This window comes from Ochotona princeps, chromosome 19, assembly GCF_030435755.1.
Source record: "Ochotona princeps isolate mOchPri1 chromosome 19, mOchPri1.hap1, whole genome shotgun sequence".
Classification (NCBI taxonomy): Eukaryota; Metazoa; Chordata; class Mammalia; order Lagomorpha; family Ochotonidae; genus Ochotona; species Ochotona princeps.
The window spans coordinates 25,376,133-25,403,990 of record NC_080850.1 but is presented as its reverse complement, the minus strand read 5'-3'; the positions used below and the strand labels follow the sequence as shown (position 1 = coordinate 25,403,990).

The following is a 27,858-nucleotide window of genomic DNA, read 5'->3' as shown; positions in this document are numbered from 1 at the left end:
TACAGCAGGTGCTCAAACAATGCAGATTCCTACAGGGTAGAGTCCAAAGCTTCACCGGTCACAGCCTGGCTCCTGGTTACCTCCACCTCCTTCCTCTGTCCCTGAAAAGCAGTCGGACTTTTCATTACTGTTTGGTTCGGTTCAGTTCACTTATCTATGACTTCAGTGCCTCCCTACTACAAGGACACACACTGCCTAAAAGTGTATTTTAGAGGGCAGGAAGCAAGAGTTTGCTTTCCTTTTGTCTGGTTGTTTCTTCAGCGAAGAAGCAGATGATGCTGATGACCGAGTCTCCATCACTTTTTCATCTGCCTGGGAAGTTTATATATCCACAGCTTTGCTTCCATTTGGCCGTGATTATCACAGCAGTGGCTGCTTTTGACTGTTCAGCACCAATATTCCCCAAATTTACAGGGACAGGGAAGAGTGCAGGTGCTGTGAGCCAGGCAGACGCTGGCTTAAGCGAATGCTTGAACTAAATACAAATAGTCACCACTTTACAACTACCACACCTCAAAAATAGTGTCAAATGGGAAGTTAATCCCCTAACAAAAGGTTTCTTCACCTTCAACAAAGATCTAAAATTTTACACATGGCAGGCACTTCCCAGGAGCTAGCTGTGAAGCAGACTGCTCTTGGTGACACAGCTCTACTCAGAAATGGCAGCACGCAGCTGCAGATGGAAGTCGTGGGTTGCAACATGGAGAAACTGATTGAGAGCCTTTGCCAGCCACATCGGACACAGCACGGTTTTCACTCACACATGCTTCCTCTTCTCTTTATCTTATATCAACTTTCATCTGTCATTGCACTCAGCCAGGGGCAGTCTGAGCCCGGCCTTGGTGACACAGTGTGGGGATGGTTACAAACGTGGCCCCTTGTGCTACGGAGCTGATAGGCTGGCAGCTTTCTGATAACCTTGTTCCTTAACATCCACTCTCCCAAACCGCACAACCCAGGAGAAGCACTTCAGAGTAAAGCAGCAATGTTACTTTCCATTCATTTATTTATCCATCCATTCTTCCATTTAACGTTTGCAAATCTCTGCTCATCACATAACAGTGACTTAATGGTGAACAAAATGCATTCCCTGCCACTTCAGACACTGAAAAGGCAAAGGACAAATAAGCTACTAACAGAATCATTTCAATATTTCCCATCTAATTAATTAACTGGATTCCAGGCCTTAAAGATTTTGGAGGATATTTGTTTTTTCTGTTTGTTTGTTTGTTTGTTTGTTTTAGATGATGTTTACATAGTTGATCAGGGTGGGAAGGATCTAGGGAGAAGTGGATGTGATCATTGTCTCCAAACTTTCTATTTCTTCTTCCCATTTCTGGGGGAAGAGGAGACAAGCAGACAGGCCACACCCAAGCATGAGGAAAGGCCACTCAATATCAACCCAGGGTCACAATGTGGTGTCCACTCCAAGGGTTCTGTCCAGGTGAATGCAATAGTTCTGAAATGCTGTCTATCTCACTGATGTATGGATGAGGAATCCCTCCCTATGTCTATTGGATGACACAGTCAACCTTATAGTCTCCATTCACCCAGATATTTGCTGTCACCGTTTGGCTGGAGTAGTTGTCCACATGTTCCGTTCTCCATTCTCTGCTCTGGTACTAGATGTCCTCTGCAGACCCCAATGGACTGCCATGCCTCTGTGTGCACCATGACCTGCCATCCAGCACTCTCTCCTCTACACTGTTCCTCACAGCTTTAAACAATATAACAAGCAATGGTTTCTAAACAGCTAGGATTAAATTCTTCGTTTGGAAGTAGCACTGAGTAGTAAGGGTTTTAAAATCAAGAAGGTGAATTTGGGCCAGCGTTACTAACTATGTGACCTGATGTGAGCCAACTTTCTGAGTCTGTTCAGTGAGGTTCATGGTAAATATAATCTAGTCAAGACTTGGAATGAAAGGAGATGTCACATACAAAATTTTGATTGAAACTCAATGAGCATGGGCTCTGGCACGGCATAATTATAAGCACTAATTATCTAAATTTCCCTTTTCTGTTTGTTAACAACTTCTCAAATTTAGAGTTTGGAAAATTTTAAGTCTTAATTCTTAGCATTCTTTCATAAGATTTTGCTAACAAATACCACAGACTTGGTGGTGTCAATAATGTCAATAATCTTCTTACACTCTAGGGGCTGGATATTTGAGGTCTCAGGGCAGGGGTGGTACTGAAGCACAGGTTTCTTCTGGGGCTACTCTATCCAGGGCAGATGGCTCTCCCCTCTGGCCTGTGCCTTCGCTTGGTCTTCCTTTTGTGTGTGCCTGTGTTCTAATGTCTACTTGTTGGATATGAGTCATCCTGGAGTAGGATCCACTGAGACCCCATCTAATCGAATCATCTCTGAACACAGTCACATTCCCGGGAGCTAAGAGATTAGAACTGCAATAGGAAACACCTGAGGGGGGGGGTCCTCTAGCCTAGAAAACCCCCTCTTCACCTACCCCAAAAATACGACTAAAAAACGAAACAAAAACTCACTGAACTAGAGCACAGGGAAACAAGTCCTATAATCACTTTTTTTTAAAATTAATCTGAAAAGCAGAGTGAGAGCAAGAGAGGGAGAGAAAGAGATCTTCCACCTGCTAATTCAATGCCCCAAATACTTGCAACAGCCAGTATACCTGAAGTAGGCTGAAGCTAGGAGGTGGGGACTCAGTTTGGGTCTGTGATGTGAGTGGCAAGAACCAAAGCACCTGAGCCATCCCCTTTTTGCTACCTCCCAAGTCGTGCATTAGCTGGAAGCTGGATGAGAAGTGGAGTAGAGACTCAAAGCCAGGCATCCCCACATGTGATGCAGTTGCCCCAGGCAGCTTCCCACTTCACCCCTTGCTTGGTCTCTATGCTGTATTTTTAAAATAAAAATTGAGCTTTCTTGTATGAACTCTAACAGGATTGCCCCTCTCTAACCCGCACTGTCTTAATGAAGGGGTTGGAATAACAGACCCCTCATTTCCCTTCCTGTCCTTAAACCAAGGCAAGTTAAGTTTTTTCCATGAGTTCCCATAGCAAAGGGGATCTGGATGGAGCATGCATTGAAGAGTCTGCCATAAAAACAAGACAAAACATATCCTCTTTGTGGAATCAACCCAGGATAAAATCTCTTAGAAAGAGAGGATTTTTGCCCAATTGCCTAAAAACCTTTTAAGTTCCTAAAAAGCCCTTTCTCTCTGTAAGGCTGTAATTTAAACCAATTTAGTTGGATAAATTAGAGACCCTGCTCTGAACTGATCAATATCCCCAAACAAAGTAATCTCATCAAGATCTGGGGCACAGATTAGATTTGAGGGAAAGAGTGCATGATTTCAAATAAAGGTCTCCTTGGAAGAATTAAGGGGAGCGGGGAGTTTTAAAAACAAACGCAGACACACACAGAAAACATAAAATTAAAACCAGTTCCAGGCTTATAGGTTAAGCCATTAAGGAGAGAGGGGGTAGGGGGAAAGAACTGGCCATGTTTCCTCTCCAGCTGCATGGCTTCAGGTCCCAAGTTCCCAAGACACTGCACCTCCACAAAAGTCAACGGCCTGCCCAAGACAGGAAGGCAACAAAGCCGTGGTAAGCAAACACAAGAGAAAAATCAGTGTGTCATGGAAAACGGCACGGCTGACAAAGGAGTTGAGGTAGTGACAAGCACACAGGGCTAAGAGTGAAAACCTTGGAAATTTACTCTTCAGTCTGGGGCAGGCATTTGGCTCCCAAGTTAAGAAGCCTCTAAGGGTGCCCTCCTCTCTTAGCAGAGTGCCAGTGCACAGCACTGCTCCAGATTCGAGTTTCCTATTAACACATACCCTGGGAAGAATGGCAGCCCAAGTACTGCGGTCCTTCTCACCCACATGGGAGACCATTATTGAAATCGGGGCTCTGGGTGTTGGTCTGATCCAGCTGCAGCTGCTGTGAGGATTTGGGGAATAAGTCAGTGCATGGAAGATCTTGATCTCTCTGTTTCTCCTCAACTCTCTGCCTTTTAAGTAAATAAAAATAAATAAATCATCTTCAGTCTGATACTTGTCAGCTGAGTGAATCTGCGCAAGTTACTGAACATTTCACCTCAGGGTAGATTTTGATTTGATTTTCATAAGAAAACAAACCTGCAATGGGAAGCGGAGAGGGGGCAGCACTATGGCACAGCAAACACACTGCCTGCAACGCCAGTATCCCACATGGATGTGTTCAAATTCCAGCTGCTCCACTTCCAATCCAGCTCCCTGCTAATGATCTGGGAAAAGCAGTGAAAGATGGCCCAGCTTCTTGGGCCCCTGCACTGGGCCACGTGGCAGACGGAAGAAGCTCCTGTCCCCCAGCTTTGGTCTGGCCCAGCCCTGGCCATTGCAGCCATCTGGGGAGGCGAACCAGTAGACTCAGTAGACGGTGATTTCTTTTTCTGTATCACCTGATCTTTCTGGCTTTTGGACAAAAAGATGCATCATTAAAATAAATAGATAACTGCAACTGAAAAATGAATCCATAACTTAATTTTTTGTTACTATAAAGAACTTAGAAACAACCAAAAATATCCTCCCTCCATGGGATCCATTTAAATAGATTCCTTAAGCAAAGGGATAATACACAGCTAGTTAAAATGACGCTATGGAAGAATCTTTAAAATACAGAAAAGTGTCATAGTACACTCTGGGATGAAAATCAAGACATGAAACAGCATAAATAACAAGTGGTACCATTTTAATAAATAGCTATACAGACTGAAGGAAAACATCCTAGACGGAATACTGATGAAACACACAATACTATTCCTGAGCAACCTGACTGTAGCTTCTAGGGTTTTTTATTGCCATTATTACCACATTTTGTGTCAATCTTTCTGTTATTATTGTATTTTTTTCCTTTTAGTAATAGAAAAAATGTTAACTTTAAAACCTCAGTGCATTACAATAAATTACACACAAGAAGCCACATTCATTTGGTGATGGGTGGGTCTCGTTTTTCTCATCTGAAGGGGGAGGTGTGCCTTCAACACAGAGCTCTCTCAGGATAATGAGCTTAAACTCTGCAGAACCACACCCAGCCAACCCTTACCGAATTATGCTTGGGATTTAGTTCAGAGTATGAGTGAGCACTGTTGGAAATGGAAAGAGAAAATGACATTTATGTCAAAAATTCTTCCCAATTTGATACAAAGTAGGTTTGGTGTTGAGTGTGGTGGGCACCATCCTGGCAAGCTGTGTACCCCATTGCGTGGCATGCTAGGAGGCAGAGCCATTCCTGTGGGGGGAAGGCCAAAGAACTTTCTAACGCCAAGCGGAGCTGATGAGCCCAATCCCTCTGCAAAAGGCACCATGTGGCTGGCTGTCCATCTCCAGAGCATAGCCTGTACCATTCAGGCCTTGTGCAAGCAGGTACAGGGGAATTAACCCTGAGCATTGAGCAACTGTCTTGCTGTGACTCTGGAAGTGACAGAATTTAAGAAAATACTGTGTGATGGGCTAAGAAAGGAGACTTTAAGATAAACTTTAGTATGAGTTTTAATTTCACCAATTTAAGACACTGCTCAGTCAGGCAAATTACTTAATGTCTCTAAATTTCCTTATCAATAAAATGCGAAGACCTCATTGGAGACTCATCTAACTAACTGAGTTGTTTTGAAGCTTCAGATAATGAATTCTAATATTTAATACGGGTTACAATGTCTCCTACACATAAGCAAGATTAGACGCTGTCTTCACATTGTCAGGTCCACAGCTGATGGTAAATAAATACTTCTTAGCCATTGAAAAAAACAGTAAAATGCTTTGATTAAGCCCAATTGTGTGTGTGTGTGTGTGTAAAACACCATTAGCATACACATAGTATTTCAAATGCTGTCGAAACAAAGGTTTTAGGTTCTAGCAATGTACTTTAATTCTCTCCTTTTGCTTTCTCTTAGAGTGGCTCCATTTAAAAGAAACTAAAAACTTTTCCATGCAGACCCACCAAGGCCACAACCTGTACCATTTCTACCCAGAGAAGAGCTTGATGCAATCTGCTCTAACTGACCAAAGAATGAATATTAGAATAAGAATAAGAATACTAGAATATTAGAATATTAGAATAAGATCTAATAAAAACAACAGCTGCAGGAGCAGGCATCCAGCCTAGTGGTTGAAGATGCACACTACATCAGAGTACCCGGATTCAAGTCGTGGGTCAGGCTCTTGGCTCCTGCTTCCTGCCAATGCCGATCCTACAGGCAGCAATGATGGCTCAGACAACGGGACCCTGGCACCCACAGGGCAGACCTGAATGGATTGACTGGCTCCCATTTGACCATAGTTCTGCCTCAGTCATTATGGGTGTTTGAAGTGAAAATTGGAAAGTAGGAGGTTTTTTTTTCCTGTCTCTTTGCCTCTTAAGTAAATTTATAATTATTTTTAAAAAGAGAATAGAACAAAATACAAATCCTGCGAAAGTTGACGAGTACGGCAGAGTGACACACTGAACATCTTCTGAGAGAATACACACATCAGTATAAAAACATTCCATCTAAATGGCCAGTCCTCAACGGGAAACAGAGTTATGAGCTGCTCCCTAACCCCCATTCCTAGAACGCTGAATTTGCTGCACAAATGAAGACTGTCCTATCTAATTGCTGCTAATAACTTTAATGACTCTGTGGTTTCTGTGCAAAGGCAGAAAGAAGCTTCTGTGAAGATCTATGTTGCATCCTGGTTCAAACAGTGAGAATGGTAATTTCCTCTGTTTGGAAGAAGACATAATCCTGCATTCATCCTCTTAAACCATTTGCAGTAAAAGAACTGATGTGTCTGCTTGCAGGCAAACACGAAGGCCTCTGAAATAGGCTTAGAACGAGCCCCAGATGCAGGGTGGCCAGAGAAGAAAGCAGTAGAAATGATAGATGAGCACGCTGGCACATTTGCCTAGGTCAAGTCCCGGAAAACAGTAACTTCCTTGTTTTGCTAATGTACTGCCATGCTTCTCTTGGCCCAGGGATCCTATGCCAGTGTCTTAGAGACAGGCTTTTAAGTCCTAGAAATTAATGTTCTAAAAAGTTGCAAGTGGATGAGAAGAAGATAAACAAAATAAATTTGCATACTTTTAGATCATCTCTCTTGAAAACAGCCTGTAAATAATTGTTAAATATGCCCAACCATTCAACAAATATTTACAGAGGGCCTAATATGTGCTAGCCCAAGTGCTGGAGATTCAGTGGTAACAAAACAAAGACCAGTTTTATCCTCATGGAATAGCCATAGCATTGTTGGGCCTCAGGGGGTACATCGTTATTTCCGTTGGATGTCAGCCATCACATGTAACACTGGCAGGAAGAGTTGACGAGAACTTGGTGAGCACACAGAGACATGGAGTTGTTTCCTGTGTCTTTGTTTGGTTGTCCGAGCGGTCTAGGTTTAGGACAATTGCTGTTTCTGGGCCCTTGTCAAAGTTAGCCCCATCCAAAACAGCGACTGTATATGACAGCAAGTGAATCATGGTATCACTTTAACTAATATCCACTTTAATTAGCACTAAAGCTTTGCTAAGGAAAAGACTTATCAATCAACAGTATTTCATTTCTCTTCTGCACAAAACCCTATTCACAAAACCCATTCTGAGAATGAGAACAAGGCTGGAGGTTTTAGGGTAACAAGCAATGTAAATCTCTTCTTCCCAACACAGATGTTGGTCGTTCCTGCTGCGCTGTACGCAGCATGTGCTGCTGCACCCCTTTCTTCCAGCTCTCTCTGCCTTGGAAGAACAGCTCAGAACGGGCTTCCAGGCACTTGCAGCCACTTTGGGAATCATCTAGTACAACATCTTTATTTTACTGATGTGAGTATGAGAGGGATCATAACAGCTTGCCCAGGATCTCGAGTAAATAAATGAGAGGTAAGGATAGGCCTGGACCACAACGTGTTGGTGCTCCCTCCAGGGTTCTCTCTCACACTGCATGATAAAACACATGCAAGTTCCTTTGGCGTATTCATCAGAAGAACTCCTTTCTTTAAGAATCGTGCATCGATTGATCCCTCAGATCTCCTGTCCAACACTTCCACGGGCAAGGGAGCAATGTGTCCTCAAATTTCAGCTGTGCAAACAATTTTCCCAACTGGCTTAGGGTACTGGGTATGTCCTGTAAATGCTTCTCTGCTTGGCTGACTGTTAAGAGGGGGCCTGACACCTAGTTTCTGGGAAAAGGGTGAGGACAGAGTCAGAAATGGTTGTGGATCCAGATCTAAACTTAAGGCAGAACAGCTTCTAGTTTTCTGCCCTGCATTCACACATTCTGGGCAGAAGCCAGAAAAATTAACTCAAATGGCTGGCAGGAGCAATGCATGACTAACTGTTAGCAGGACATGCACTCAGTTGTCCAGCAGGGATATGGGAGGTTTGGCCAGACCACCTCCACTCCTTGGGAGCAATGACCCACATGAGTGAACTAAGAAGTGTGGACAGCTGAAGGGGACAGACACCTGCACACATGAATCTACTGTGCATCCCAGAATCTGACTTGATTAGCTGTCAAGAACTTTATTCTTTCTGAGCCTTTAGTTCTTCAGTCAAGTCTCTTACGCCCCCCTGAACCTCTCTCCCTAAGGCAAAATGGTGATTCATTACGGCAAGGGGGTGGGTATTACGGCACTGCTTGGGATGCCCATAACCCCTACTGGAGTTCCATCCACTCACTTTCCATAGATATTCCTGCTAAAATGTATACCCAGGGAGGTGGCAGGTGACAGCCCAAGGACTTAGGCTTCACCCATCCAAATGGGAGACTCACACTGAGTTCTGGGTTCCTGATTTCATCCTGATTTAGTCCTGGGTGCTGTGGGCATTTGGGGATGAACAAGAGGATGGCAGATTGATTCTGTCTCTCTCTCTTCCATTTCAATAACCATAGCCTTAAGAGTTGTTAAGATAATTTGTGTAGCTTGTGTTGAAGTACTGAAAACATTGAGCTATTATTCATGACTGCTCCACTCCACCTGTTCTCATCTTTCTTAACTCTGGCATCCCTATAGACCAATTAACAAAAGAACTTTTCCTCCAGAGAAACAGTTTACATATTCACATGGGGACTGGGACCCAAAAGAATCCCACTGAGGGACTGACTGTATTCTAACTAATCTGTTTTCTGGTAGAGGAGTCTATTTCCATACATGAAATCAGAATTTGAGTTAAGAGAGAGGGAGAGAGAAGGGGAGAGAGAGGTAGAGATGGGAAGAGAGGGAGAGAGAGGGGGAGAGAGAGGGAGAGAGGGGAAGAGAGGGAGAGAGAGGGAGAGGAAGAGGGAGAAGGAGAGGGAGAGAGGGAGAGAGAGAGAGAGAGAGAGAGAGAGAGAGAGAGAGAGAGAGAGAGTCAAAAAAAATCAGGGGAGTCTGTTCTCAGTCTAGCGTTTTTCTTATTTGTTTCCCATTGGCTTACTGGAAGGAAACAAGTGAGATTCACCTAAAAGCCCATGCCTAAATGTTTGATTTTTTTTCTGATGTCTTTGACTTTGGAATTTCCCTTCCGAGATGCCTTCTATCAACAGGGCTGGTTTGGGATGACTCCCCTTCTTATGGTCTCTCAAATTCCAACCTTCCATCTCCTAACATTTCCCCTCTGAAGTGACTCTTATAAGTGGTATGCACAGCCCTGCAGGGGCTGCCCTGGTCTCCTCCCCAGATCCTAGCATACTTCTAGACCACCTGATCTGTTCCCAAAGCCATTGTGTCTTCCATTCACAAGGTCCCTTCACTTTCCCAGATAGCAACAACAGCTTCTCATGATACCCATAATGTTCGCATCCCATCCTTTCACCTGAGATCCCAGAGCTCTGACTAACATGCCCGGGACTGAGCTGTCTAAGCTGTATTCCTAAAGATGCATCTTCAGCAATTCCCAACCTCCAATGCATCAGAAATGCATCCTCTGCAAGACGCTATTCACAGAAACCCAACTGGTGGTTCTCTGCAATGTGTCTCCTAAAGAGAATTCTGGAACTCTTTCGCCACAACTTTCACAGCTTGCACGTGCCTCAGGGAGGCAGCAGCTATGCCAGGGCAGCTAGGCTTGGAGTTGGGTAAGATCTGGGTTTAACCTACAGCTCTGCTCCAAGATTCTCGCTGTGAGTCTGACATTGCCCGCCAGTGTTTGAATTTAATGAACTGTGAAATCCCGTGTGTCAGGACTATAATAGGAAAAGACAGGCCACACACCAGAATCCGAATGTCAGGCTGCTGCCCACTCCTGTGGCCACCTTCAAGTTGTAGCTAATATCAACAAGAAAGCAAGGGTTATAACTATCAAAGCTTTCTATCTTCAACACCAATCATGGTCACAACCATTCCAAAAACCATGCTTACATCTGCTTATCTAAAAGGGAAGAGGAATCACTTTATGGGATTTGTTGACAGGGACAGGGGGGAAAAAAATCTTGCCTCACAGGTCCTACAAAGAGTGGAGGCCATCTCTAAGGCATGGGTCTGCCAAGGCCAACAGTGACAACAAGAGCAGAGGCTGGGGGACACGGAGCATGCGCTGTGACTCCTGTCAGGGGTGTAGTTGTGAGCTCTGCCTCTAACACTGCATCTCAGACGTCAGACACAAGCACAACGGACTTAATCTATAAACAGGGATCATCCTTGCATCTGTCTGGCAAGGACTCAAGGATTCAATAAGACAAGGCATGTGAAACATGTAGCATAAGAGCACGATGCACAATCAACATTCAACAGGTATGAGCTGTTATGACCAGGAATTCATTCATTAACTGATATTACTGGGTATGTGTGTGCCAGGAGCAGATGCCGCGGCCTCTGCTCATTGGCTGACCCATCCGGAGCAGCCAGCTTCTGAAGTTTAAAGCGGGCTGTAGTGTTAAGGCAACACAGGTGGATTCACAAGATGACCTGAGTAGGAACAATGACAGGCACAGTCTCAGAATCAGCAGAGAAGCCAAAACGGGTGGGTGCCAGGGTGGGCATGGGGAAGGTGTCGTCAAAAGCCTACTCTGGCCCCAAAACAGTGGCAGAGGCTGGTGCCTAGGGAGGAAAAGGGTACAAGGCCATGAAAGACTGCCCCCATCAGTCACCAGACTATAGTGACACTTCAGCTACTGGGTGGGGCAGCCTTCACAGAAAGAAACCTAGAGAAGGCAGAAGGATTTAAATTCAAGCTCCCTAACAATACCATTTAAACATGCACCAGAATTTTGACAGTAGGGGATATACATTATATTTAGATTGTCAGCAGTATTTTCTGTACCCATCTTCCTGTGTCCTTTCACATTCCCAACTGTATTTAGGGATAGTTCAACAACCTGTAAGGATGCAGATGCCCCAAAATACTGTATTCTAAAGTGGAATCTTCATTCATAAAAATTCACAAACCATGAGAAAAATCTGCACATGGATTCCTTATCCCCAAAGACCAACATTCCCTCCTGCCATACCTCCTGGCTTTTGACATTAAATGCGAGACAGCCTGGTTGGAAGAAATCTGCAATCACTACCCACTCCCGTGACATCTGCTGGAACCCCGGCCTCCCTCTTGGTGGCTGAGGCGGCACTGCAGCACCACGCCCCATGCACTGAGAGAAAGGATGGAAGCCACGCTGAAAATGAAGGCTGTGCCCCAGGAGGGATCACCTGAACAAAAGGGGGCTTCCCGTGAAGCCTGAGACCACAGCACAAGCACCCTAACTGGGCTCCCAAAGCATGTTGCCAAGGCTAGATTTCCCTATGTATCCTTAAAGTTGGGTTCAATGAAATCTAGAAGAATGGGTGTGGCCCTCAATGCATGGCACAGGCTGAAACCGCAAGAAGCATCCTTGCAGCCTAAGCATGAGTGGGGGGTGATGTCAGTGCTGTTTATCCCCAACAGCAGCATTGAGCAGATACATTCTGGAGTCAGGAGCTAGTGGCTTGTATAGGCATGTAATAGCCCAGGAGCTGGGCTTCATTCTCCCGGGTCAGGGCAATAAGTGTCAAACTGAGCTTTTGTCCCACTTGCCCTTTTCTTTCTTTCTTTCTTTCTTCTTCTTTTTCTATTTATTTAATGATACCTTCCACAGCTTTTTGCATGAAAAATTTGCACCAGAAATACACCATACATTGTAAAAGACCAGCAAATCTCTGATAATGTGAAACGAGTGGTATCAGCTAGTGATAGGCAAGGACCAGTTTAAATTCTCAAAGCTTTTATACCTGCCCTCACAGTTCTCCCTCCAAAGCATTCCTAACAATCTCAACTCTGTCTCTGTCTCTTACGGAGCATTTGTTATCCTGGAGCAGCTGGACAGCTGGTAGGGGTTGGGCGCATTCGCATGGAATGCTCAGGTACATGAAAAAGGTGTGATTCTGCAACAAGAAAACACTTGACAATGAAGTGCACAGGCGGCAAGAGCCAGCAGAAGGTCCTCTGGGCAACTGCAAATGCCTAGGGTGTGCCAGGCATAAGGAACAAGTGCAAATAGACCGATGCCCACAGTAAAACCTGCGGGTCCTGGTAAGGTGGCAGGTATCGCTCTGCCCTAGGGCAACTGCAGAGCCTCCCAGAGCCAGCTGATCCTTTCCTTTGTTTGCCTTGCAAAGATGGAGTAGCCACCCATTCCCACACTACACACTACACACACACACACACCCTACTCTCCATAGACAAAGCACAACTGTCATGACTGTGCAGCTAGACTAACAATTTGGACTTTCTTTTTTTTTTTTTTTTTTAATATTCACTCCAGCCTGTACCGAATCGCTACAATTTGAGGAGCATCCCTTCAGTACATCACCGAGGGACGCCAGATCGAGGCGGGATACTTTGCCTGGGTGAACGCCTTGCTGGACCCGGGGCAGAGGAAGCTTCTGGAGCCGATAAAGGCAGGGTCTCTGCCCGGCCACTGGAGCACGCCCTGTCCCCCTGACACTACCAGCCGTACAGGGATGGGTCTCCAACACAATACCAGGGGGCGCGGACTACACACAGCTTGTGCCTCTGACGGCAAACAAAATTCTGGATTAAAAAACTCAGTCTTGTCTTGGAATGAGGCAGAGAAATGACACGGAAAATGTCGGGGTAGGGGTGTAGGGGGACTTGATCGTTCCAGTTCCCGTTGCAACCAAATTAGCTGTCCAGTCCCAAGGCTGAACCCAGTGAATGCAGGCAAGGCTGGGACGCGGTGGGGACTTAGGGTGAGGACGGGAGATCCATGCACTCCATCACCCCGTCCCGGTGTTGGGGACACAGCCACGGGGCCCGGCAAGGAGAGGGGCGCGGTCGGGCAGACAAGCACCCCTGGAAAAAGGTGTCACCTAGTCACACCATGTGTGGCCGAAAGGATCCTTGGAAAAAAAAAAAAGAGGGGCACACCTCCGCCTAGGCAGCGCCCGCCGACACCCGGACAGGGCAGGGGAATTCAAGCGGGGCGCGCTAGTGGAGCTGCCGGCGGTGGGAAAGGACAAATCATCCCAAATTCTCGGCGCCACGGTCTGGGTTTCTTCTTTGTTTTCTTTCGCCCAAGCCCCAGGGTCATTCGGTTTGGGTGGCGCCCGGCGCGCCGGCGAGAATAACCACTGTTCCCCTTATTTTTGCTGAGAAGGCGGGTCCCTAGCCTTTCCGGGCGACTCAGCCAGGGAAGCCCGGAGGGATCCATGCGGTCCGCGTCCGCGGCGCGGCGTGGCGGGCAGCAAGGGAGGGCAGCGGCGGCGCCGGGACTCACCGTGATCCGCGGGATGTTCTTCTTGCCTTGGTAGGACATGGTGGCGGCGGCGGCGGCAGCTGCAGCGGCGGCCTCCCTGCCTGCTTCTCGTGGGCCCGCCCGCTCGCGCGCTGCGTCCTCAGCGCACGGAGCCGGAGATCAGGTGGAGCGAGTGGTGCGCTGGCCGCGGCCGCCGCCTCCCCGCGCCTCCGCCCCCGTGGCGGCCCGCGCCGCGGCTGCCAGACAATAGTAAATCTCCGCCGTGCCCTCGCCCCCGCCCGCCAGCCTTCACGCCCCGCTCCGGGCCGCGGGGTGGTTTTTCTCTTGCTGTGCCAGCTGGGACCCCGTCAGACAAGAATGGCTGATCGGCGGCTCCTCCCCTTCTTATTCCTATTGATTTTCCTCTTTGCATCGGCCTCACCCACTTTGCCTTTTTCTTGCCTTTTTCAAGGCTGACGGGCGAGGCCCGCGCGGCCAGCCTGCTCCAGGACCACCAGAGGGCGCGAGGAGGCTCCTCGGGGCGGGGACGCTGCGGCGCCGGGGCTGGGCGCGGACCCGCGTCGCGCTCCCGACCCCCAGGACCACAGTCCACCCGCCGGCGCCTCCGACTGTTCCCCACCTGCTGTCCCACCCACAGCACCCAAGATTTAGCAAGGAGAGGACTCGGGACTTGTCTCCGGGAGCCCGCTGTCTTCCGCCATGGCGCGGGCCGAAAGCCGAGGTCTCCGCCTTTGTTAAGGAGGAAGGCGCTGTGGGTGGCGTACGCCTTGCTACTGGGACCACCGGCATCCCGACCCGCCTCCTCGGCGTCCCCCATCGTGAAAAGATGTGTTAGAAACTGTCAAGCCGTCATTGGCTTTTCAAGGGCTGCCAAGGGCATGGTATCAGCGAACATGATTGTATTTTTACAATATTCTCCAAGTAGTATTGTGCAAAGAAACTCCACCAGTCAGAATCGGAGAACGCGCATTTGCACTGAGTAAAACAGAGAGTATCTGTGGTGGAAGGGCGCGTTAGTGTGCAGCCGTGGCTTTTTTTGGTGGCACTGCAGTAGCTTCCTGCCTGCTTCGACCGCCTGTGCTACTCAGAATCCTGGGTTTCCACTAGACTGACAGACAAAGGTCTATAGACAAATGTCTAATAGACATTTGCAAGAACGAACACGTGGCTTTTCAACCCTGAAATACACAGTCTTTCAAGGCACATGTGCAAAGCAAACAGACAAGAGACCAACTTGGAGAGCCCAATGTGGGTGGAGTCAAGGTGGTGGTGGTGGTGGTGTTGGTGGTAGGATTTCTGAAAAACAATCCCAAACGCACCATTTAAATAACAAAGAAATGCCTTGCTGTGCAAAATTCGTAAGTTCCCTTTAATTCCCTGCCATCTGCACTCCTCAATTGTCAATCCTAATGCCCCAGAAAATAGAATTCTGTATCTACCACTAGGAATGCCTGAGTCTGTTAGGATTCTATAAGGCAGTGCTCTGACCACACTTGTGGACATCTAATTATTAACTTGGAGGCTCACTTGCAGTAGAAAAGCTATATAAGGCATGCGTGGAAGGAGGGTACGTTGTACTCTGGCGTGGTCTTTCCATAAGCTGCCTGGGCACACGAAGGGCACACTGACGAGTCATCCCCCCCACACACACACCCCAACACTCCAACACTCCCCTGGATGGGGGGAATGCAGCCATCACTGTCTAGGTCCACAGCGGTCTCCGTTTCTGTGATGCTAAGTAAGGCAAGGAGCAGGAATGCCAAGAAAAGGTCACCTCCCTGTTGTCCTTCTGCAAAGCATGGGGAAAAGAAAGACTGTGCCAAAGGCACACCTTAAACATCTTTTTTTTTCTTCTTGAAGTACAGAACTGAAACCTCTAGCCAGGCATTGTGAAATTACAAAGCATTCTGGGGATTAGCATGCAAATGAGCAGGATTATATTTAGAAGAGTAAAAGGAGAATGAACTACACACTGTAAACCCTAAAAAATGTAACATTTCCATGGATATTGCTTTTCCAAACTTGCTGAGAGAATCTTGCAGATTTAGAAAGCAGAAATGTGTAACATTTACAATGCTAAAGAAATGCCACTGCCTTTTTTTTTTAATGCCAGGGATTTTTTTTTCTATCTTACATTAAGTTATCTCCTCTAACTGCTACTATAACCCACAACAGTCTTTTCTAAGTAGGTTTATTCCGTATTTTTGATCACTTGGTGATTGTGTGCTGTTTCAAATTACAAGACTTGGTGAAGCTTTTCTGTGGTCAAGTTTGCATGCAAGAGATCATGCAGAATAGCAACGGATGCGTCTCTCCGGATCTGACTGCTGTGACAAACCATGCACAGAAATGCGTCCTGGACAGTTAATCATTTCAAGCTGTTGTCATCATCAGAAATATACAACAATTATTTGGCTTTACCGCCTTCAATCATCTTTCACTTTCTTAAATTCAAGTGTCTCACATGAAATTGATGCAAAAAGCTTTCCCAGGCCATGTCATGCTTCCTATTATTCCAGGACTAAGAGGGGCCCCGGTGGACACTGCAGGCCTCTGTCTGGCCAGGAAGCAGGAGGGAGGGGAAGCAGCGCCGCTTTTTGCCACAGTCCATTGACTCTGCATGGTTTTCCTTGGAAACTCAGCCCTGCAGGGCTCTGGGAAACCAGAGACGGGCAGCAGGAGACACACAGACTTGACTGAGGTCCTAAGGAAACTTAACTTTGGCCCCCAAATCTGCCACTCTAGCTTCCGAATCGTGGTGATCAAGCCAAAGACTTGGCCCCATCCTGACTGCTGCCCTTCAGTCACACACCCATACACCACATCCAGGCTCTGCACACAGCTACTCTATGCTTTACACGGACCCAGACTAGGATCTCTTCTCTCATCTGCCAAGATCTCCCTGTCAAGCCACGGTCAGCTGTCACCTGATTACAGCAGTCAGCTCCAAACTGGGCTTTTTTTCTTCACCTTGACTCCTTCCTTTATTCCCACAGTAGTCACACATTGCTTACCCTCGGCTCACCACATGTCTAAGTGCCAGTGTAACAGAGGCCAATAGTAATCGTGAATGCCCATTCTCAGGAATTTACTCTATACCTTTAATCAAGAACCCTACTCATTACTTGGCAGTCACCTTCCCAACTTTATTTCCACAGTACTTTTTGTCATACGATACATTGATTTATTATTGGATGCTATGTTTTTTTTCCCCTAACTAGCATGTAAGCCCTCTGAGGGCAAAGAATATGTCTGCTTTATTCACTTAGAGCCTGAAATAGAACTTCAGCCACAGAAATTGTTTCATAATTATTAGCTGAGTGAATGGGACAAGATTAAAAAATTATGTCTAAAGAAATACTAAATAGGCGGAGTAAGAGCTTTCCTGTAACTAAAGAACACACATCAGAATCTGAATATTAAAGTGTCTACTTTGGCATCTCTGTGACTTTTTAGAGTTTACCAAGTCTATATTTCAGAACAGGTGAATTTAAGATGATGAAGAAACACTTTGCGAACCTGGAGATTCCACAGCACTATGTGGGCCCAGGAGTGACTTGGTGGAACAGCCAAGCCATGATTAGACAGGGCACTGTCCTCAAAGCATGTGGGGAACATTGAAGGCTTTGGTTAAAGAAATTCTTTAAATTATGATCATTGAGGCTGAGTGGCAAAGGAGAAGCATGGGCTAGGCTCCAAACCCAAATGGTGTACTGCTTTAAGGCACCGGACTTGGAAGTGAAAGGGACCTTGTCTGTGTTCTAACACACACTCACTGTCTGCTTTGATTTCGGCTTCAACTTTCTGAACCTTGGTTTCTTCATGTCGAAAATGGGTGCATGCTTACCTGCCTCATAGCATTTTGTGATGAATCATTAATCCATTCAACTAATAGTTGTTAAGATTCTGCTATGAACACCCAGACATTAGGGATATGAATATCTGAACAAACTGCAGAAACTCAAGGAAGTCAATAACACACAAAAAAGAGTTAAAATCCATAGTACTGAAATTTTGGGAAGTACACTGGTCATACAGCCTCTCAACCTCACTTATATGTATTCAGTATTTCAAATACAGTGGTTGCAGAAGGTCAGCTGAGCTGAGAGCACCTTGAACCAAAAGTTAACACTGCGAGTAGTAAACAACAACCAGATTTTTAGGCGTACTGCAAGGCAAAATCAATAATATTTGCTGACAGATATTCCCAGGATATAAGAAGAAGGATCAAGGATCACACTATTTTTTTTTTTTCTTCAACAACTCAGTGAAAGAAAAGGTGTTGCTGGGGTTCAGAAAATGATATTCCAAAGACTGGTGCTTTGACATGCTGAGAATGAAGGTCCCGCCAGCCTTCCCCGGCTTCTGCCTCCACCCCATCCCAGGGAGAGGCTTGCTGCAAGGTTCCTCTACCTAAAGGAATGCATGATCCAAATCTGGAAGTTGTCCACCATGACGTGCACTTCAAAGCAACAACCTTAGACAAGACGATCAGGAAGTGCATGGACAGAAGCTGGGAGAGCTGAGGACTCAAGAGCAGACAGGTAAGAGAGAGCACCGTGACATGGTATACGGGGTTCTGCAGGTCAGGAAACAAATGGACTTTGTGTAGAATGTGTTCCCTTTGCAGAGTCAAGGGAAATAAGAAGCAAGAATTTACCAACAGATGGAAGTGCAGCTGAGATCATGAGGATCTTGACCCGAGCAGCTACAAAATGTAATCCTAATTCCCATCTCACAGTGTTTTCTGGGGTTTGGTGTATGCGTGATTTTGTGTGTTATTTATTCAAGCAATCGTTTCCAAGCACTTTCCACCTGTGCTGTTTCTCTTCTAATCCAGACTCCTGTAAATGTACCTGATAAGGCAGAGGAGTTAGGCCAAGTCCTTGGGGCTCTGCCTCCCATGTGAGAAACCAATATCAAGCTCCTGGCTCCATTCTGTCCTAGATCTTGCTGTTGTGACTAGTTGGGAAGTGAGCCAAAAAAACAGAAAATTATTTTCTCCTATCTCTTTCTCTTTCATTTTTCCTGTCTTTCCCCCTTTGCAAACAAACAGACCTTTTGTCTTTTTTTTTTTTTTTTTTTTTTAAGATGCACAAGAAGTGGACTAGCCCGGACGCGAACTGGAAACCATATGGAATGTCTTCACTCTAGGTGCATAACCTGCTATGCCAGCAGTGATCCCATAAAAAATCTTTTTAAAAATTAAAACAAAAATGCACAACTCTTACAAAGGATTCTGTTGTCAACAGGACAAAGAAATAAAGCAGTAGCTAGCAAAGACAGCAGAATTTAAGTCAAGAGAAATAACAGCTTGGTTATATGCCAACAGTGCTGACTCAACAGAGAAAACTTAATGAGTAGGAGAAAAATGAAACAACTGCTACATGGAAGTCCTTGGACAGAGAACTTAGGGGATATCTGGTGTCCAGTAGGGCTGGCCCTGGGCTAGAATAAAGATGACAACAGGATAGTAGCAGAGCCAGGTAGCTGGGCTAATGTCATGGAGGGTGTTGTCTTCTAACAACATCTACTTTTTCTTCACTCTGCTAAGATACTGGAAATTAGAGGGGACAGGAGTTGGTATGAAATCATTTTCCAGGAGATTAGAGGGACTCCGGGAATGTCACTCAGAGTGGCCATGAATTTAAGGAAAAAGAAGTAAGCATGGTGTGGATATTCCCCAGACCAAATACTATCACACTGGACAGGCATGTAGGATCAAGGGTATGCAGTTTCACAAGGATTTTCCAGATGAGTTCTGAGAAGAGAGAGCAAGAGAAACCCAAGGGAGCTGGGCATGGAGCAGGAATCTAAACTGATTAAGAGCGAAGCGAGCGCACAAGTGAGTAGGGGCATAAAGAACAGTGAACATACTGAAGAATAAATGAGATTATTCATGTAAAGCTCTTAGCACAAAGTAAGTTAATTAGATGGTAATAACTTCTACCATTATGTTTAATGCTTTGATGATTATTTTCTAAACTTGTTTATGTCAGGAACAATGTCTTATTTATCTTTATATTCCCCAGCTATTTTCTAGTGCTTAGAATAGAGTAGAATAAATGGGGAAACAGCGGCTAACTGAATAGATCAAGGAAAGTCCAGAATATTGCTGTTTTCCTTTTAATTTCCAAAATATCTGAAATAATTGCTTACTCATTTATACAGCTTTGACCATTATTTCCTACTTTTTAAAACCACATACATATATTTTTCTGTTTTGAAAGATGATGGAAGGGGAGTGTCAAAGGTATGGAAGAAAGATTTATATTCTGGAACTTTGTGAAATATGCATTGTTAAATGATTAATAAATGCATATTAGCTAAATAATAAATATTTAACCTTAAAATGGTCATTTGCGTTTATTAATTTTAATTACCCACAGTTTAAACAAAGGAAATCTTAGTTTCATAATCCCAGTGGTCAGAATGAAAATCAAAGTGGCGATTCACCCATTATTTATTCTTAAATGTTTACATATTAAAAAAACTGGCAAACAACCAAATCCTTGATATGCATGTCATGAAAAAATATAGATACAGCAAAATAGTCCCATGGGTTGATTTCAAAATGAAATTTGTAACTACTTGAACAAAAGTGTGCAAACGTTTTATTCCTCCCTAGATGGAATTTCTATTTCCTTTCTTCAGATATTTATAAAAGTTTCTGACTTGCTTGATGGCAGCTCATTAAACTATATATATATTATTAATAATATATTATTGAACACTTATTAAATAATAATTATTTATTAAATAATGCATTATTTAATAATATATGAGTTAGATATTTATTAGATATATAGGCTAGAATTACTGGCTGAGTTTGGCATCACTGGATCCATCATGTCATGTTGAGGCAGGTGTTTCATCTAGTGTTTAGAATAATGATTATGAGGCTCATGGCCCTGCCAGAGGCCTGCTAACACCCAGGAGTACTAGCCTCCCATCAGAGGCAGCGGGGATGGCTCAAGTGGTTGGGTTCATCCCACCTACATGGCAGACCTGGAGTTCCTTGCTTTTGACTTTAGCCCTGGCCCAGTCCCCACTGTTGTGACCATTTGGACTCTCCATTCGCCTCTCGAAGTGCATGTTGATCTGCATTTCTGCCTCAGCACAGGTGCCTCATTTATAGGTGGGGTCATATTCACACTATTAGAAAAAGTCCTACCAGCTTTTGGAGCCGTGAGAGAGATTATGGTCTGAGTGATTTGTTTGAACTTCAGAAAATGTCTACAGGCTCTTTTCCCGAATTTGCCTCTGTGAGTTCCTTTTCATCAACAAATCAGAGATTTCTCAGTAATGGATACACATGGGGCTGGGAAAGAAAGCAACTCAGTCAATTTCACTTTGATTTTTAATATCTAGGCACAGCTATGAGTATAGGCTTGTATATATTCAGTCCCCCATAAAAGCAATTTCCTTCCTACTGAAATCAGTTTTGTACCATGCCATTCAGCTGAAATCCTACTTTAAAAAACACACGAGGCTAAAAGTATTCATTATTCTTGCAAAAAGACTTGAATTTGGAACATGACTAGAATTCACACTTGTATTTCATATATTTATTGATGTATGCAAAAATTCAGCAGAAATTGTTTCATTCCTCTTTCGGGCAGGGATAACATTAGGAAATGATTCACAAACTGTCCCCTGAACAGAGGCAGGTGGCAACACTTAACTGTCAAAAGCCAGGGTGTACAATATCGTGGTAAGTGCCAGCCTCATGATGGCAGCCAAGAAGACACGACCTCAGAGTTTCTGAGGTGCTTAGTAGATGGCTAATGTTCCTGGGAGCCAAATAAATGGAAGTCACCCAGAAATGTGTCATGGTAGACAGAATAATGCTTCCTCTCCCACCACCAATTGTCCATGTCTTAATTCTCAGAATCCCTGAAGCCCAATGTAATCACAAGATTACTCATTAGCAGGAGATAGGAGAGTTAGAAAAAGAGAGAGAAGGGGAAAGAGACCAACTGACCAAGAAGGGGAAATTTGTAATAAAGGATATCAGAGTCACACCCAAGGATGTCAAGATGCAGTTTGTTAGCGAAGGGCTATGGACAGCTTCTGGAAGCTGGAACAGACAAATATGGCCTTTAGCACAGTTCTTAGCTTGCAAATAAATGTGACCAAGTAGAGAAGAACAAATAGAATGCTCTAAACCTGACCCACAACTCACCCACCTTAGGACAAAAAAAAAAAAGCTTTATCCCAAGAGAATGGCAGAGACAAGCCTCAGCCGAAGGATCCAGGGCTCGTCGTCCCCTGAATTCACTTGTCTGGATACTAGAAAAACTAGACAAATCCCAGAGCATGACTTGAATTAAACAGCTGAAACCTCAGCCTATATAAGAATTTTCTAAAGCAGGCTGTCAAGGCTTCAAGTACATTGTATAAAGCCATTGACCTAGCAAATAAGAGCTTTTACATCCAAAGAGGGAGTTAAAAGCAATGTGTACGCACCTGGAATAAACAGTCCACACGAACAGCCTTAGTCACAGACTATGCTAATTATCCTTCCCTGCATCATAATGTAGTCTGAAAAAATCCAGAATTTCTGGATACCTTGCCTTCTATCCCAGTGGCATATTCTATTGATGACATCATGCAAATGAGACTAGATGACCAAAGAATGACTAGTACGTTTGCTGTAGTTTAAGCAGCATTTGGATCTCCAAATTCACATACATGGTTAACCTCAAAGTCTTATGTTAGCAGTTAATGGAATAATGGTTCATGCATTAAGCCTGAAACTTAATCCAATTATGGTATCAAAAGACAGAACTGACTACGGGCAGACTCTGTTTATGGGTCACACTACTGCTATCGCAATGGGCCCATGAGCGGAGAAGAGTGAAATGCTAGAGAATAACGAGGAAAAACCAAAGTTCACCCACCAATGCCAGTCCTGCAGCTAGTGCCAATAAGTGTCCATTATGCCAGCAACAGAGAGCAAGCCTGTTTCCCCCATATGACACACCCAACAAAGATACAGCCACTTGGCAACAAGTTCAACATCCTGAACCCCTTCTCTGCCCCCACAGGCAAGGGGATCCCATTGTCAGAAATGAATATATTCTAGGCATTCACTTTTCCTGTTTCGCAGCTAGTATCAGCAAACCCAGTGTCTGGGGACTGGAAGAGTGTTCAGTGCACTGGCTTGGAATCTCACAGAGCACCACATTAGACCAAGAGGCCCACTTAATAATAAGTACTACACAAAGAAGACCATGTGACCATGGGATCCACAAGTTACATCAAAGATCATACTGCCCAGAAGCTAAGAAGGGGGGAATGGCCCCATGAGGGCATAACAGAAGCACGAACTCAAAGTTGCTTCTGTGTGACATGGGGCACCAACCTCCAGGATACTGTGTACATTTTAAATCAATCCCTTTACATGGTTCTGGCTCCTAGAGGAAGAATACATGGAAATAAGAACTAAGGAAATAAGGGGAAAACATAGGAATAAGTGACTCCTTTAACCTTCACTGTCTTCATGGTCCCAAGTGGGTAATACATGCTTTTGCTCCCTGAAATTCTAGATTATTTAGTGCTTCCACCAGAGGGCAGAGAAGAGTCTGATCAAACCATAAGTTTTAGAGGCTATTTGGGTACTCTTGGTGATTAGTGTTCACAATCCAAACAGACATGCAGGAGGTAAAGGAGGAGACCACCTTGTGGTCTACATAGGTTCCTTCAGGTACTATCTTGCCCAACTTAGAAACATGGACAAGGACATCAGTCATCGTGTACTTGAGTCTGGAAAGGGAATGGTGACCAGGGGCTCCAAACTCCTTCCATTAAAACGGGTAATACAGGTCAACCACTTAGACTGCCAGAGGTGATGAAAGTGAGGGGACTACAGAATGATTAGAGGAGGACAGTGATGAGTATTATCATAGTCTGAAAGCCAACTGCAGGGCTGAGGCTCCTAAGAGAAGAGGCACTCCACGCTGTGGACATGTTGCTCTCTGACCTTGCATCATAAGTGACCCTGAGCAGTGTGAAGAACAGTTTGTAGCTAGGCCCCTCTTCAAGACTGAAGGGCCTATTCTCCAAGGTGGTCCCAGGCCTTCATCATCTTCCCTTCCTGAATAGCCCCCTGATCTCAGGCATCCCCAGCAACATGACGTCGGAAAGCCTGATCCTATTACTGGTTCAGGTGAGCATGTAAAAGCTTCTAAGCTTAACAAGTCTAAGGGGCCATCCCCATGTGTGAAGACCATATCACAGTAGAGCCTGTCCCAGTACCAAGGTTTCCCTTTCCTTTCCCTTCAACAGACACTGAGCACATACACACTCACTAATACACTTCCTGCATCCAGTTCTTCTCAGAATCTGCTTCCCAGCCAATCCAACCAGCAACTGATGCTAAATATTCACTTGGGGAGGTATTTTATTTAGTTCATATTTTAAAACTTGTAGAAATTTGGTTTATTTACCAGTTAGAGAATCTAGGCTTATAAGACACACACTCATATTGAGCTGGAATCAAATATCAGCTGCCTTCTGACAGAACACATATTCATCAATGGGCTGTAAAGTTTGCCATGTCTCCTTTCTTGATATTGGATTTGCCCCATTCATTTATTACATCTGTCTGGCTTAAGGACACTTAAGTTTCATCCTGTTTGGAGACTGACTTATTAGATATTTAGAGAGTAGGGACTCTATCTCAAACAGAAGTGTCCTATTCCAAAGCAGGTGTTGGTGCCTGCTCAGTACTGAGAGAATAGTGAGTTATTTCCAGCACATTCCCTCTTTCCAAGCCCACTCCCACCTCACTCACCCTGAGCCTTGAACCACAAGAGGGAATCTCTGAATGACCAGGCCCTCTGTAAAAAGCCTGTCTGAGAACATGCACTGGGGAGCCCCTGGATCCAACTTTACTGAAGTGCAATCCATTTCACCTTGGTTGAATGGAAACACATGTGGGTGGATTAGCTGTTTGCCAGTACTGTGCAACAACTCCGCCCAGATGAAGGCTTTGAGACACTCCAGGAGGCCAGAATAGCCAGCCAACCCCCAAATGCAAGGCTGTAACACGAGTTTGTATTTTCCAGGTTTCCCATCCGTCTCCAGGAGGTGACTTTGGCTCTGTGTGTGTGTTTTCTCTGTGGTTCTGTGTTCTCAGCCAGAGTCTTCGGGCCACATCAGCCTTTGTGTCCCCAACTTTTCAGAGAATTAGGAATGGCAGAATCATTTGCCTGAGGGTGCAGACACAAACTTCACTGTGCAAATTCTCAAAGGAGCTATGAACTGAAAAACAGGAACCTCCAGGATGTTAACTCATGTGTCAACAAAAGAGTGTTCTTTGTCCGACCGGTCACCCCCATACACTGACCCCATGCACTTCTGACCTCTGGAGGATCAGGATCAAATAGTTATCTACCTGGCTAAAAGAGTTCTTAGATAGTTTGGAAGGTCCAGGCACTGAGTCTTCATTAAAGACCTAAACCTAAAAAGCAGAAAGCATAGACTGAAATAGATTTTCATGATTCATTGCTGATTATTTGACAATGATCTGAAAAATCTTCTAAGCCTTATGGCTTTATCTGCAAACTCTGTCAGAATAATATCTCAGTGGGCATGCTGACACAAACATGAGAAAGAAACAGAAACATTTGAAGAAACAGAAAGAGACGTTGACTCATTTAAAAGGAGTTGGCCTATGAGGGTATTTCAAAATGTGTGTTGAAAAAATGGAATGAAAAGTACGTTGAATTTTTGTAAAAACTTTTGAAATCCATGCAGTTTTTTAGAATATGTGTTTTTCATGAATTTTTTTGAAGACCCCCTCACATATCATTATAGAATAAGATGATTAAAAGAATAGATTTTGGAGTCCCTGCAGCACAGTAGTTGGAAAAAGAGGGACCATTGATCAGCCTAGGCCCTGTTGAAGTCCTAATCTTTTCTCAGTAGTATTATCACATGCAAATAGACTTCCTGGACTTACAACACAACTTCCCGAAAGACATGATATTTACAATTAATTAATTAATGCATATTTTAGCAAGTTATCAGGTCCTATCTCCATAACCTCCCAGCCACACATTATTTACGTGGCCTTCTAAAGCCAACAGGCATTGTCGGCAGTCTAGATGAACCACCTTATGTCACCAACACTTGGTAACCTTACATTTTTCATGGGAATTGTCTTAGTATACACATCAGAAATGGTGTAGTTTTAAAACAACAGGAATTTGTTTCTCACAATTCTGGAGGTAGAGACGTCCAATGTCAAGACACCCACTGAGTCAGGGTCCAGTGACAGCCCTTTGCTCACAGACAGCACCTGCTGTGACCCTGCGCGGAGGAATAAACCAAACAGCTCATCTCCGCCCCGAGAAGAATACTGATCCCATTCATGAAGGAGAAACCCTCAGGATCCAATCAAAGGCACGAGCTCCGAAGAAAGCCTCACGCAGGAACAGGTTCCCACAGGTGCCCTTTGAAGGGACACTGATATTCAGGCCACAGCAGGGACATGCCACTGCACAGGCAGTGCACAAAACATGCCGCTGGCATGATTCTTTGGTAACGAGGGTGCTAAGCTGATGCTTCTGTGGAAAATAACACCCACTTATTTTAATTCAGCCTCAGTTAAAACTACTATTAAAATTGAGGGCCACATTCTTTTTCTTGTGGAAAATAACACCCTTATTTTTATTCAGCCTTAAATAAAATTACTATTAAAATTAAGGGCTACATTCTTTTTCTAGGCAGTCAATTAGTTGGAGACGTAACTTGTAAAGATTTACAAGGAAGAGAGAGGATGTGCAGAAGAGGGCAAAGTCATTCCCTGAATGACTGCACCACAATGCCCGTCCTAGGACAGTTTGTACAAAGTATTTTTTCAAGTAATTCCAAGAATGCCAAGCGCTGATCTAGCAACTTGCCTCGTTTTGAAGGGAAAAAAGATGAACAAATAGTCGTATATTTACTACCCAACCAAAGTCGAATTTATTCTTATTCTCTACTTTGTCCCGACCAAATGGGTCTTCTAGCTATTTCCCTTAATTAAAAATCACACCAGAAAAAAAAAGTCCACAAACAATTTGCCATGTGTTGATATATTTTCCTACTGGGATGTGAAACCCGTCAGAAGTGAAATGAAAGCATATTCTGTTTATAAAACTAGAAAAAAAAAACCAGGAAATAAAGAAGGAGGCCAGGTACGGAATGCAAGCAAGAGAGAGGTAGGGGGAAATACCACCAAGCTTCTAAATCCATATTGCAGTATAAGTGAAATTTGTCTACTTCATATAAATGGTATATATACATAGTCACACAGAACTATTTGTAATATTGATATTTTAATATGTCTAAGTTCTTCTGCCCTAATACTTTGCAACTCTAAAAGTTCAACGCACAAGAAACTAGACTACCACGACGTTTGTCCGATAAAGATATAAAGTCTGTATGCCACAGAACACTGATCCACTCAGTTACAATTGCTTTGCTACAGCCTTACTAGCTGAGTTCTCTTTATGGCATAAAAATGGCAAGAGCTGGTAAACAGAACTAATGCTATTTATATTCAATTTTTCAAATACAATAGAAAATAGCTCTTTTCAAATGAACTATTTTCAAACTATCTTCTCCACAGAGAATACAATGGAGATTCTCTTTCATGATAACACCAACAAGACAAAAACGCCCAAGTCAGCTGGTCACAACCAGGGACAGAGTCATGGACTCCAGCAACCTGGGTACCTTCAAGCTAACGTCACACCCTAGTGGCCTTGGCTACTCTCCAGCTCTGGGGCTGTCTGCCTGATGCCCATGCCAGCCCTCTTCCTCCGTAACACTCGGCCTCCACTGCTGGTTGCTAGAAGGTGAGTGGTCATAACCCTCGTGCTGGGCCCAGACCCTTTGCTTTCCTCCCTACTTGGCAAGAAGCCACGTGCTGCCTTGAGAGGGTCCACATTGGAGCTCAGAAATGGAATTTCGTCTTTTTGGTCCCAAAGACTAGACAGGTATTAAATTCTAGCTCTTCAGTGTAATGGCTGTGGCATCCCTCTGTGTGTGTGTGTGTGTGTGTGTGTGTGTGTGTGTGTGGTGCGTATATGTGGGGAGATGGCTTTATACAGTTTTCTCATCTGTACTATGGGAGTAATATGGTACAAAAAATAGTAAAAAGATAAAGAGTTCCTGACATTCTATGAATGCTCCAAGAAACTAGCAGAAATGCC

General features: G+C 44.5%; 1 protein-coding gene across 2 annotated transcripts in view; it reads right to left on the bottom strand.

The window, feature by feature from the left end:
• The window catches only part of DPYSL3 (dihydropyrimidinase like 3), a 106,276-nt gene that overhangs the window by 40,547 nt on the left and 37,871 nt on the right, over positions 1 to 27,858 (bottom strand). Inside the window, exon 1 of one of the 2 annotated variants that reach the window (XM_004586535.3) lies at positions 13,673 to 14,087. The exons of the other annotated variant lie outside the window; for it this stretch is intronic. Coding sequence (XP_004586592.1) covers positions 13,673 to 13,711 — 39 coding nt within the window. The 5' untranslated portion in view covers positions 13,712 to 14,087. Of the gene's footprint in view, positions 1 to 13,672; positions 14,088 to 27,858 lie in introns of those variants that run through there. 2 annotated transcript variants of the gene reach the window in all.